General features: G+C 35.5%; 1 protein-coding gene across 7 annotated transcripts in view; it reads left to right on the top strand.

Annotated features, from left to right (window-relative positions):
* Nucleotides 1-14,271, top strand: part of LOC105836759 (protein spire homolog 1) — a 325,078-nt gene that overhangs the window by 289,845 nt on the left and 20,962 nt on the right. The window contains exon 16 of one of the 7 annotated variants that reach the window (XM_036285178.1): nucleotides 2,591-3,101. The exons of the other annotated variants lie outside the window; for them this stretch is intronic. Coding sequence (XP_036141071.1) covers nucleotides 2,591-2,618 — 28 coding nt within the window. The 3' untranslated portion in view covers nucleotides 2,619-3,101. Of the gene's footprint in view, nucleotides 1-2,590; nucleotides 3,102-14,271 lie in introns of those variants that run through there. 7 annotated transcript variants of the gene reach the window in all.

Genomic DNA, 14,271 nt, shown 5'->3' with positions numbered 1-14,271 from the left:
AACGTCTAATAGATCTCTTTGACGACCTTTAATGGAGGTCTAATGGACGTCCACAATGCGGAACTGTGGATTTCTAATGGCTCTATATTGGACGTCTAATGGACGTCCACTGGAAGTTTAAACTTTCATGGCAGACGTCCATTAGACGTCTACTGGAGGTTTTATTTCTATGTGGGGTGTCTTGGAGAATTGAGGAACGTGTGATTGCTCTAGCTCGAACTTATCCTGTCATGGGATCATGACGCATAGGCGCGAGTAGGGGTTGATTATAAAACAGTCTTGCGTATTCTCCGTGAGGAAGGCCTACGACCCTACAAAGTGCAGATAGTGCATGAGTCACGACTTGGTGATCGCACAACTAGTCTTCGTTTTTGTCGGTGGATGCTTCGTAAGATTTGAAGAAATCGGCACTTTTTGAAAAATTTAGTGTTCACTGGTGAATTCAGTTTTTTCAACACTTTCATTTTGAACCGGCAAAATGTTCGCATCTGGCGCAGACGCAATCCACACGCAATAGTCCAAAGAGTTCAACAGGTCCGTTTTTCAGTCACTGTTTGGGCAGGGATACTCGGGAATGATTGTATTACTCCTGTGTTTCTCTCAAACCAATTGTCAAGCGTTGAGTATTTGCGGTTTCTACGTCATACTCTCCTGAATCGACTGCGATGTATGGTTCCGAGGAATGCCCGTAATTGAATTTTTTTTATGCATGACGGTGTTCCACCGCATTTCGGCAGGCTTTTGGAACTCGATGGATCGGTCATAATCCTGCGCCACACTTATGACCTGCCCGTTCATCTGACCTGAACCCTCTGGACTTTTATTTCTGGGGAGCTCTGAAAGCCATTGTTTATGGATCAGGCAGGCCTTTAAGGACGGCTCAGGATTTATCGCATTGAAGAGGCGGTTGCTACTTTAGCATGAAATCGAGCTGTGCTTAATTTGGTGGAAAGACTCCAAGCTTGCATTGATAAAGGTGGTGGTCACGTTAAAGCTGACAGACGAGCACAACTGCTCAGAGCTATTGGGACCGATGGGTCAGTTCTGTTTGTTCGTAGGCAGCGTCGACGACGATAAAGTGAGAGGCAAGGGGAACTTACAATAATCAAGTCACCCCGAAGTGAGAGGCGAGGGAAACTCACTATAATCAAGTTACCCCGAAGTGAGAGGCGAGGGAAACTCACTATAATCAAGTCACTCCGAAGGGAACCAAAATCTACCACGCCCAGTTCGTTGTTTTTGGATAGCGTTAAGAGTAGATTAAACAAATTTTACAACTATGACAATTAATTTTACGAAATTTTTTGGCTTCTAAAAACTTCAAACGAAGATTTCTCTATGAAATATTAATTTCCGGCATATGGTTCCTTTGAGACTTTTGTTCAGTTCGACAAATAGAATCGACTAAGTCAATAAAAAATTTTGACATTAAAAATGATCTTGAAAGTTAATTTTGCGGCATTATGTTTATGATGCAATGTTGGCGATCTCGACGAGTAGAATCAACTGGCAAAAGCTTGACCAATAATTTTTTCCCACCCTGTATAAATCACGTGGATTCCACGTGGATATCACGTAACTGTTTTATTTGAGCATGGGCATTAATGCGTTAATCAGCCACCATATCATAAATACTGACACAGTGAGAAATAATGTTGAATCAACATCAACATCTTTTTAATCATTATTTCTCACTCGTGTGGAAAGGGAAAGGGTAGCCGCTGCGCCAGTAGACATAGTGCTTTCAATAATTTATTATTTCCAATACGTGAAAAATAATTGTAGTAAAATTTAAGGAGCGTCCGAAATGGCCACGTCCGAAATGGCTACGTTCGAAACGGCCACGTTTGAAATGGCCACGTTTGGAATGGCCACGGAAAATATTGCACAAAGTTCAATTTGCCTACGTTTGAAACGGCCACGTCTGAAACGGCCACGTCCGAAATGGCCACGTTTGGAATGGCCACGTTCGAAACGGCCACGTTCGAAACGACCACGTTCGAAACGACCACGTTCGAAACGACCACGTTCGTAATGGCCATGTTCAAAACGGCCACATTTGAAATGGCCACGTTCGAAACCGCCACATTTGAAACGGCTACGTTCGGAACGGCCACGTTAAAAATGGCCACGTTCAAAATAACCACGTACGTTTTAATGACTTGGACGGGATGGGTGCGGAAAGGGAGGGGGGATTAATATTAATTATACAAATAATTTATAATTATTATTAATTTTGTAAATTAATATTTATTATAATAATAAATATTATAATAAATATAAACTTTATTTACTTAATAATATAATATATTATCTTATTAAATAAATAAAGTTTATATTTATTGTAAATTAATATAAATATTAATTTATTATTTATTAATAAATATTAATTTAAAAGCATGTTGTAGTTACATACTACACTTGTTTAAATATTATTGTAAAACGTTGTCATTTATAATAAATTATGAAAACCCCAACACGCCATAGTAATAATATTATGAGCTAAATTGATAAATTTAATAAATACATCTTTTAACATTATATAACAATTTAATTGATAACATTTTCTGTAAAATTTATACTTTTTCAGATATTTTGGAAGTCCGGCCTTCATATAAAGATGAGAAGATAAAGTCAAATTAACCAAGTTAAATGATTTTATGTCATAATATCATTTATATTATTTACAAATATCACTTTTCCTACACAAATTTATGAAAATAATGCATCCACACACGAGATATAATGGAAGTTAATAAAAAAGCAAGAGGTCAAAATGGAATCAACCCAGATAGCCAAGCATTTTAAAAAAACTAATGCACAAAATGTGTTGCTAGATATTTGCTGACATCGAAGTAGAACACGTTACGAATACAGCAATATGTTTGCTTATACATGCAAACAGTTGGCGAAATTTTCCAGCAAACAGTTCGCAATACTCGTATATTATGTTGTCTACAACATGACAGCAACATGACGGCATTGAATGATTCAATCGAATGAATGATTATATTGTTACGTCCAGCCTTATAGGATTTAACTCTTTATTCGGTAGGAAGGATATTTCAGGGAGAACAGGTAAGGCAGGGAAGAACGTAACAAAACGTGTAGAATTCCCGTAGGCACACAGTTTAAGGAGGGTATGTGCCTCGGGTCGAACGCACTTTTTATGACTCAAAAATGTAGGTCAACGTGCCGATAGGCCCGCTATATCCCGTTTCGAGTCGTACATCCGTCGGTCCAAGTTTTGAGTCAACGAATTGAATTGCTTTAACTCGGAATCGGACCAGATGCAGTCTTTGTTCGGGATAGGCGAGGTCGTTATTAATTAAAATAATTGATAAAGTTTCACATAAAATTAACAAAAGTATTTATTCTATTAACAAATAAAAATAAAAATAAAAGAAAATACAAATAAACGCTGAAGTCGTGATTTGACAATTTGTAGTAACGGTATAATCGAAATTAAAATGCATAATGAGTATGTATATAGTTGTACAAATATTAAATAAGTATGTGGTGGGCGGAGAAAAGGAAACGAGATTTTTGTTTTGTTTTTTTATTTCTATAGTATTAACGATAAACGCGGAGCAAAGAAATAGACGAAGGGTTTATTAAATGGTTAGATGAAAAAAACAGAAATGCTTGGAGTCATGAGAGGATAAAGCATAGCGGGAGAGAGTGGGGGTGGAATGTCTTCGGATTCAGTGGAACTTATGGGAGAGTAACTTGAAGACGGAGGAGGTGAACTAGAAAAAGAATATGTTGGGAATATCTGAGGAACGTGTTCATGTTCTTCAGTAATTGGAGGCAAAGAGGAAGATCGAGAAACACTAAGTTCTTCGAAGGTGGTAGCTGGAGAGGAGGGTCGAGGAACACTATGTTCTTCGAATGTGGTAGCTGGAGAGGAGAGTCGAGGAACACTAAGTTCTTCGAAGGTGGTAGCTGGGGAGAAGAGTCGAGGAACACTAAGTTCTTCGAAGGTGGTAGCTGGAGAGAAGAATCGAGGAACACTAAGTTCTTCGAAGGTGGTAGCTGGAGAGAAGAGTCGAGGAACACTAAGTTCTTCGAAGGTGGTAGCTGGAGAGAAAAGTCAAGGAACACTAAGTGGGAAATTATTTATAAAATAATAGGAACGTGTCTTAAAAAATTAAAACGGAAGGGAGTAGATGAGTAACGTAAAAACAAAGAAAGAAATTGTGATTGTAGGACTTACTCATTACTGGTTCTCAAATAAATCCGTTGGAATCGAAGGGATTTTTTGATCGGATGGAACGGCACTAAAGTTTACTTGCGCACTGATTCTACATGATTACTAACTAACTAACTCTCTTATTAACTGAACTGACTAAAAACTCTAACTGAACTTACAACTAACTACTCTTACAACTAACTCTCAACTAACTGATTATTACTGACCATTACTCTCTATTATTACTGACTGCCTCTTCAAGATTTGGTATTATATATACAGAGTCTTACAGAGGGAGGATCCAGATGTGGGTGGTTCAAATATTCTAACTGGTAGGACTCTTTTTCAGGATTGTGTGGTGGGTGAATTTTAAGTTTTCTTATTGGAGAAATAGTTTTTCCCTTTTGACCAATCATACGTTGAGTACTCTGTCGAAAGTTTCTCTGTTTCCTCCCACATTTTTTCAATTTTATCGAAGGGATCCGACCTATCGCGTAGGTTATCTTCCCTTTGGGTTTAAGAAATAAATTTTTTTCTATCGTGCTAGACGTGCTACGGTATGGGTTGCAGATGGAGGAAACGGTTATTTATTTTTTGCTTATGTTTGGATACTTTATTGCTCATTTTTTGTGAGGAAACGTGAAACTTTGCTTAGATCCCATGTTTGTTTTTGAATTTCTATCTTCAGAATTTATTATTTGTTGACTCAATATTCAAAGGAGTCCGAATTATCTACTTGGTCGTTTCGTCCATCTATGTTTGTCATTACGTTTCTAACAGACTAATTCTAGACGCATAAAAAATTATCAGAGATCGTTGAAACGGAATTTCTTTTGTAAATTATTTGTTTTTTCTGACGAAGGGAAATCGTGGAGTCTGCCGGACGTAACAATATCTTGAGCATCATGATGCAAACATGACAGCAACAAAACATATATAATAATTTTCATTTGTTATTGCATATATGCCTTCAAACTATGAAGTTTTTTAATTGTAGCTTATTGTTTACAAATTGCTGGCAATATAAACTTGTCACACGTTTACGACAACTTTTCAATAAAAAGACATCTATATTTTTGAAATTTAAATATAATTAATATATAGATATTAATTTTTATAATTATACATGCTTGCAGATATATATTATCCCAGATAAACCAGGTAGACTATGATATATATATATATATATATATATATATATATATAAATTTAATTATAACTTTATTAATCATATTACACATAAACATAGTTACAAAATAAAAAATAAACATGAATAAAATTAGCAACATATTATTCATTATTATATAAAAGAAAATACTTTATCGATGATTTATTATAGAAATAATATATAAAATAAAATAATTTTTTACACATATCTCAGGTAGTAAGATTTGTACAAGTAATATTTTATAAATATTTGTAAATATATCATAAATATTTTAATAATATTTATGATAAATCTTTATGATCTGTCAAATTTAAGACCACAGAAAAATATTTATAAAATATTCAAATAAATATTATAAATATTTTGTAAATATTTTATAAATATTGTGTGCTGTCTGGGATATAATTTAGCTTTATCAAAAGAACAAAACAAAAACATATCTTTATAAGTTATTTTACATGTTATATCGCATATGTAAAAAGCAGTAAAAAACTGTACATTTATATTTATTTATAAATATTATTTAACTATATGTTTCATGTTTCTGACATCTATTGAACTTATCTATAACAAATATGTATTTATGAGCATCAAGTGTTTATGGATCATCGCGAAGTGCTATTTTGCGTACGATCTTCGAAATCAAGCAGTGTCGACGGCGGTTCAGAGTTGGATGGGTGACCGCAGAAGTTTTATTAGGCAATGCCAGATGTGAGTATTTTATCAGGATATGAGCATTTATTATTTGACATATGTTGCCGTCATGTTGCTATTAACATGCTGTTGGTTGCGGATGGCATACCGATGATAACAAGTTGCCGTCAATTTGCTGTCAATATGCTGTTAATCACGGATGGCAAATTGACAACACGAGTTGTCGTTAAGTTGCTGTCACAAATCACTTTTTTGCGAGTAACAAATTGATGCTGACATATTGCAATCAATTTGCCATTGTTAGAATTAGACTTCACGTGAGTTCAGTTCGACAGACATAATGCTGACGCACCTTGTTCTAAGTTTGTCAAAATTAGTTGCTTCAACGATTGTTGGCGATTTGACAGCAAACTCGCTGGATTTGGCTATCTGGGAAGTTAAAGTCATTTTGAATTAATAACGAATTTCGAGTCAATTTGATGTCTTTTTGAATATGTGTTACTTGGAAAATGAGAACTTTGTAAAGGTAAAAAACTAAATCATATGTTACTGTTATCAAAATTTAATGAAATATAATGCTACATCAGCTGTATTACATTGATTCGTATATCCTCTTCGTTAAAAAAATTTTAATAAAAATTTTTATTAATTTTATGTAATTCGATATTCAAATATATCATAATTAAGATGACCTCTTTATGGCGTCATTATAAAGCTACCGTTACTAAACATATGTTCCACATATGCAGAACTCGGAATACCTGTATTATATTTAATAAAATGTTTCTTAATTACAGTTTAAATATTTAGCATATTAATGCTGCAATTATTTTATTGATTTTAAGAATCGATACAATTCCTTTTGTACAAACTCGACTTTTTCCGGTTGTTGATTAAAAATTTTAGCGCATGTTCCAAAAAAAAAAAACTATTAAAGTAGTTATTAGTTACCAAAAAAATGTAACTAACAATAAGTTAAATTCCTGTCGATGGAGAAAAGTTCGTTACATTATTTAAGTTATTAGTTACCAAAAAAGTAACTGTAACTGTATCTTTGTTACAAGTAACTCGTTACTTCCTAACCCTGCTTTTATTAATACAACATTTTTCTAAAGTACAAATGAAACTTGTAAATGTTTCGCTGATTGTTTGTAACAATTACGCATATTTAATTTAAAATGAAACTCCAAAAATATTTTGCGTGCTAAACGATTTGTACTTAAAAATGTTGTATTAATAAGCAAGCATAAAAATATTGCCGCATCAATTTATTTATAAAAAAAATCAATTTCTTGTAGTAAATAAGCGTAATTTAACATATTTTAAAATATTATATGCTATTAAAAACTTCATGTGATGATATATAGTTATAGTTAATAACAGAAAAATATGTACACAAAATTAATGTTAACATAAGGTTCTAATTTTCTTTTCATATTTGGTTTAAAGTAATACTTATATAATGCATTTTTGCAAATGTAATTAACAAATATTTTTATTGTTACTTTCTTATAAAAAAATAAAAAATAAAATATGGTAAAAAACCAAGATAGGCCGACAGATTTAAAATATACGTGTGTTGTGGGCAGGAAAAGACAAGCGAAATTAATCTTTTGCAACTTTATAAGACAACGCTTACAAGTAGAGACGTTCTCAGAATTCGAATGCGTCTGGTTAAGGATCGTACCTTCAGTCTCCGCAGTCGTCGAACATCTGTCCCCGAAAATCGCAACGTCCCACGCAAGGGCTCGTCCGATTTGCTAACGCAATATCCCCTCTCTCGGCTCACACACACTTTTTAGCCTGACGGTGTTTTTAGACGTGGAGGAGGGGCCTTTCGGTCAATTTCTCGACTTTTCTACCCTTTCCTTCGGTTTTTTGTGAGTCGCGCCGCCGATGTCTCTGTAGCCTGAACGGCCCCGGGTTCCTCCTTTGGGGTCCCCGTGCACGCTTTCGACCTTCACCACCGAGTTTGTTAAACCCACGAGGTCGTTGATTGCAAAAATGGCTTGACGGCCACGAGTCCATGCGACTCGTGCCAAGAGACATCGGACAGCTTCCTTGTCAATCAAAAATGTCTTTTGAAACCGTGAACACTGTCCCTCCTTCACGCCTTTACAATGCATTGCTTCTCACAGCTCTCCTGCATTCACCATCCAATCGGTCTCTCGTAACACATGTATGTTAACAATAAGTTAACTATTCTATTCTGTACAAACGCTATATACATACGTCAATTAAATCCACGATTTAATCAACGCAACACACTTACAACTAAGAAAAAACTATTATTTACAAACAAAAAAATCTAATAAAAGAAATCTCTCGCTCGAATAACATGTTCCTTACTCTAATACAAACTAATTAAATCTAATCCTAATTATTCTAATTGTCTTATATTTTGAACTAATTTCTCCCGTAACAACGTGTCCAATACTTTTTGCAATTTCAGGTTATGTGAACTACTCCAAACAATATAAGATTGTTCTAAAAAGGGCAGCATACTAAAATATTAGATTTTTAGTGTCTTTAGAATTAAAGATTGAAAAAATGTAAGCAATACAATTTTTCACATTTTTAGGTTAGATTAGCCATCCAAATAATCTAATAATGTTAGAATATGCAATTTTTAGTGCGAATAGTAATGAAAGCGAACGTTTTCAGAATTGGAAATGTCAAAAAAATTACAAAAAATACAATTTTTATTTTTTAGTTAGAAAAATAATTTCAAAGACTTAAAAAAATTTGAAAGAACGCAGTGAATCTGAACATATAATTTTAAGCGCCAATAGTAAAGAAAGAAAATATTTTAAGGGTCAAAAATGTGAAAAAATAGTAAGAAATACATTTTTTCCATTTTTAGACTAACCTAGCTAGCAAAATAACGCAAACTTTGCGCGAAGTTTGCCGCAAACTCGAGCAAACCTTTGCAGCAAAATTACGACAAGGTGTGTCCGCATTAAGCTTAGCTTTTGCTGGCAAGGCTTGTTGTAAATAGTATGATGCATATTTTATGCAAATAACAGAGTAAAATTTGTTAGTAAAGCATAACAACAAATTTGCAACAAGAACAAGGCAAACCTTGCTGTACACAATATGATAGCAAATTTGTGGCAAGATAGAGCAAACCTTGCTGTACATAGCATGATAGCAAATTTGTGGAAAAAAACAAGGCAAACCTTGCCATGCACAATATGATAGCAAATTTGTGGCAAAAACAGGACAAATCTTGTCGAAATTAAGATCAACAAAAATGAAATATTGGACTGATTAGTCCAATATCATATGTGAATTATATGCAATCATACTTGGTTCTCTGTTCTCGACGAGCCCCTTTTATTAATCCAGTAGGTAAATCTTTTTTACGAGAAATGCGCCACCTCGAGATAGATAGTAAAGTCACCCAGAAATAAAGTTTAAAACCCGATAATGCAACCCTGTTATTTGCATGAAATGTGCGTCATACTATTTGCGACAAGCCTTGCCAGCAAAAACTAAGGATGTTTACGGACACACCTTGTCGCAATTTTGTTGCAAAAGTGTGCTCGGCAAGTTTTATTTTGTTCTTGCTACTAATTTGCCGTTATTCTATGCTTAACAAGATTTTCTGTTTCTGCCATAAATTTATTGTTATGTCGTGTAGCAATGTTTGCTCTGTTATTTGCTTAAATTTTGCATTTTATCGTGTCGGAGCAAATCTTGTAATTTCTCTACGTAATATTTATGTACAAGTTTTTCTCTGTTATTTGCAGCAGCGTGTGATGAAAACTTTTACCGTAAATTTGCTCGAAACTTTTAAAAGACAAAGACAGACAATTACTTGTTATAAAATTGTTGTCAAAATTGAAACAATCCTTGCTGTAAAGCTTTCACGATTTTAACAGGTCTGGCTAGCTGAGTAAGGTAAACAATTCCAAAAAATTTTTAAAAATTTGAAAAAAGCATATTAAAATGTATAATTTTCTGCACAAATAATAAAATAAAAAAAGTTTTTATGTTGTTAAAATAATGAAAAAATACCAAAAAATATAATTTTTTGCAAGTTTAAACTTGATCCACCACTTTTAAAAATCTGAAAAAAATATGAAAAATGAGCATTTCTGAGAAGCGCATTTTGCATATAGGTTCGCGCCTGCAATGAACTGCGTTTAGAAGTTTCGGCGTTTTAAAATTAAAAAAAAATTTTTAGGTTAAATTTGGTGATCCCAGTATATAACCAAAATTCACTGAAAAACTATTAATCATATCCTATGTAAAAAATTCATTTTCAAAATTTTTAAAGGACCACGCACAGAAACATTGTAAATCTGGGCCCCGGTCAAATTTTTCCAAGCTTTGAGATTTTTTAGCTTATGGCCCCCGATCAGAAGTTCTTATGAGCCCAAACCTTTAGGAAGTTATGGAAAATAGTTATGAGGTATGGAAATCGATGGAATATAGTCGATTATACACGTTTTTACACTTGAAATGTCTTGATTTCGAGGAGATAACTAATGGAACAAAACTTCTCGAACTTGGAGAAGACTATCTGATAGTCTGGCCCAATCTGAGCTATAAAGTCTAACTAGGTCCGATAGGGCTCAGTAAGGGCCGAGCCAGATTTTTATAATGGAAACCTGGATTCATCACAGAATTAGATTCTGTGATTAGGAATATTAAGATATGATATTAACATTTCATAACCGATCAATTAAAGCAAGATCCAAATAAAACAAGCATGATTTTGAACTTGCCTCAAGACATTCAGTCTTGTGTATGATTCATCATTTTCGAATCGCATTTTATCATTGACGAAGCCACGACAAATCGAACAAATGCGAGAATTCTTATCAATATCAGCAAGAGACTTTTCTAAATTCCTCCGAAAACGATTAATAATTTCATGTCGATTTTCAAGATGATCTACAGGTATTTGCCCCAACACACTTTAGGTCTTTGCACAATACCGCAAATGAAACAGTGTAGTCTGTTTTCAGCCATTTTAGAATTTGTCTTATTCCTATCAATTTTTATTCATCCCTTAAAAATAAATAGCTATAAATCATTACAAATATTGTGAAGAAAATATTTTGTTGAGGACTGAAGAAGCTAAATAGAAGTTAAATAAAAAATCAAGAAGTTAATTTTATTGGGGAATCACTTGGTCCGTTACAGTTTTGACAGAACAATACCATAAATTAGTAAATGAAGCAATATCAACATTTTAACTCAGATAGGTTTCAACGAATTACTACTCAGGAACGTTCGTGTGAGGCAAATATACTAAGCCGTATTTTCCAATCATACTGTAAATAAGATATTTAAGAAAAAGAAAGAATATATCGTCAATGTACCGAAAACTATCATTAGTTTACTATATTCACAATTACGATAGAAATTAGATTATTTGAAGATTTCATAAGTTTCCATCGCTTTCTCTCTTTCGACTTTCTCAATCACAGAAGTTTATTACGGTTTTAATTTGTCCTTATCTTTGCTAAATAATTTTGTCAAGTAATTGCGAATGTGCGTAACGACGCGAGTCTAGGCGCGGTGCGGTGGAAGGCGAGAGCGGCCATTGATGCGAGTCTAGACGCGGTGCTGCGGGACGTGAGGGCGGCGAAGCACAGGCAGCGGAGCCGCTTCTCCTTCTTCTCCCCGCCGCCGGCAGCCAATGCTTCACACAGTGGGCCGCGCTACGGCTCGAGCGGCTCGGCTCTTCCTACGGCGTGCCGCGGCGCGCTCTCATTCGCACAATTTGAAAAATTGATATCTCGATTATTTGTAGACCTAACCCAAGAAAATATTGGACCTGTATGTTTATCTCGATCCCTTCTATCTTTTTACGAGTAATGGTCCACATGCGTTGGGACACCCTGTATATATCATAGTCTACCTGGTTTACCTGGAATAATATATATTTGAAAGCATGTATAATTATAAAAATTAGTATCTATATATTAATTATATTTAAATTTTGAAAATATAGACGTCTTTTTATAGAAAAGTTGTCGTAAAGGTGTAACAACTTCATATTGTCAACAATTTGTAAACAATAAGCTACAAGTAAAAAACTTCATAATAGTTTGAAGGCATATATGCAATAACAAATGAAAATTATTATGTATGTGTTGTTGCTGTCATGTTTGCATCATGATGCTCAAGATATAATTATTCATTCGATTGAATCATTCATTGCCGTCATGTTGCTGTCATGTTGTAGACAACATAACATATGAGTATTGCGAATCGTTTGCTCGGAAAATTTCGCCAACTGTTTGCATGTATAAGCAGACATATTGCTATATTTGTAACGTGTTCTACTTTGATGTCAGCAAATATACAGCAAATATCTAGCAACACGTTTTGTGCATTAGTTTCTTCAAAATGCTTAATCACGCTTGGCTATCTGGGTACCGGCAGGGTGGATGTGGAAGCGGGGGGGGGGGGCGAAGCCCACCTCCTTGCACCCTCCGTGTGTGTATGGTCACAGTGAAGAAGTGTCAGTTAAATGTATTTCTTGATGTAGGCTATCGATGTTTACTATTATTATTATTATAAAACTTGTGTTAATAACTTTTTAATAAATGCCGAGCGCAACCTAAAACCTTTATAATATTACTCAGGATGATGACTTTGATAACATATGTTGTTTGGGCATAAGCTTTAGAGCGTACATTATATTTGCAATATAGATCGCGTATTGCTCTGAACTCCTGCTCGCGCTCCGTTCGCGCTCCGCATATCCTTGGTATACGACCATCGTTAGATTCTCATCTCAGGTCGACGACTCTGCATAATTCGTAGACGTTTCTCGCCGCGCTATTTTTTCGCGAGTGGAAGCCTGGTTGCCGCCTATAAAGTGAGAGTCGATTCATTACTGTGAAAATGAACTCTGATACCGCTCACCTCACCTGAGTTTAATGAGAATAAAAGACGTCTACTTTTACCGAGATGTCGGAGTCGTTATTCCACAATTCCTTCGCCTTGGCAAGCGAGCCTTTGTGAAGATTGTATCAGCACACCAACCACATACATAAACATATTGGTCCTTTGAGCCGGATTGCTGCCAAGGAGAAAACTGTGTGTGATTCTTAACGCTCATATTATTGAAAAAGAATCGCCATGTCGACCGTTAAGAAGCTTCTTGCGAAGCAGAATTAATTCATGAATTTCATCTCGCGAGTCCTGCCTAATTTCAAGAAGCTTGGACAAGCCAAAATGACACCAGCTGTCACTAGACAGCGTCTTATTACGCTGAAAGAGATGTTCTCCAAATGCCAGGAGCTAAATGGCGAGATAGAGCTTCTTGCCGACGATAAACTGAGAGCTACCGATGTCTACTTCACTGATTGTAAGAATCGCATCATCGCCTGTGAAGAGTCCTACTATGAGGCTGCGGACTTTATGGCTGAGGTATTGGGAACCCATGAGAGTGATGCCCTTAATGCAACTACACATAACGTAAGTGGCGTGTCTGAGTCTCACCGCGCTGCATTGCATTTGCCGAGGATCAATCTACCGAACTTTGACGGGAGTGTCGAAAAATGGGAGCATTTCCGCGATAGATTTAAGTCGATGGTTTACAACGAACAAATGTCGAGCATATGCATTACTTATGCTCCTGTGTAAAAGGGAATGCGAGTACCACGCTCGAACACCTCGCGATTACCAATGATAATTTCGACGTCGCGTGGAATATTCACGTCTCGCGTTATGACAATAAACGTCGCCTTATCAATGTTCATTTACAGAATTTTCAATCTCTTCAATCTTCTGTCGCTTACCGCCGAAACCTCCAAAGATCTTCGGAACCTCCGCGATCAAGCTAACACGCGAATTCACGCGCTCACGAATCTCGGTCGAAAGGTCGAATATTGGGATGACTTACTTTGTCTTTCTTGTCACTCAAAAACTCGATAAATCATCGAGAAAGGTTTAGGAACTCAAGCTAGGGGACACCATGGAGTACCCTAGTTACCGCGAACTTGATCAATTCCTCGGATCGCGAATTCTCGCTTTAGAAGCGATGTTACTATCGACAAAGGAAAAATCTGCGGAATCCTCGAAGAGAAAATCTCTCGCGTCATACGTCATCTCCGCTTTCGCAGTTCCGTTTTCATATGCTCTCTGTAAAGAGAATCATTTGCTCTATCAGTGTCCCGCGTTCCTAAAGCAGACTCTATCCCAACGTTCTGACTTATAAAAAAAAAATAAACGTCTAAATTGCTTCAGTACCAAGCACACTGTAAAGGAATATACAAGCTCGCACGCGTGT

Source organism: Monomorium pharaonis, chromosome 4, assembly GCF_013373865.1.
Source record: "Monomorium pharaonis isolate MP-MQ-018 chromosome 4, ASM1337386v2, whole genome shotgun sequence".
Classification (NCBI taxonomy): Eukaryota; Metazoa; Arthropoda; class Insecta; order Hymenoptera; family Formicidae; genus Monomorium; species Monomorium pharaonis.
The sequence above is the reverse complement of the archived record's forward strand: the minus strand, read 5'-3'. Positions and strand labels throughout refer to the sequence as shown.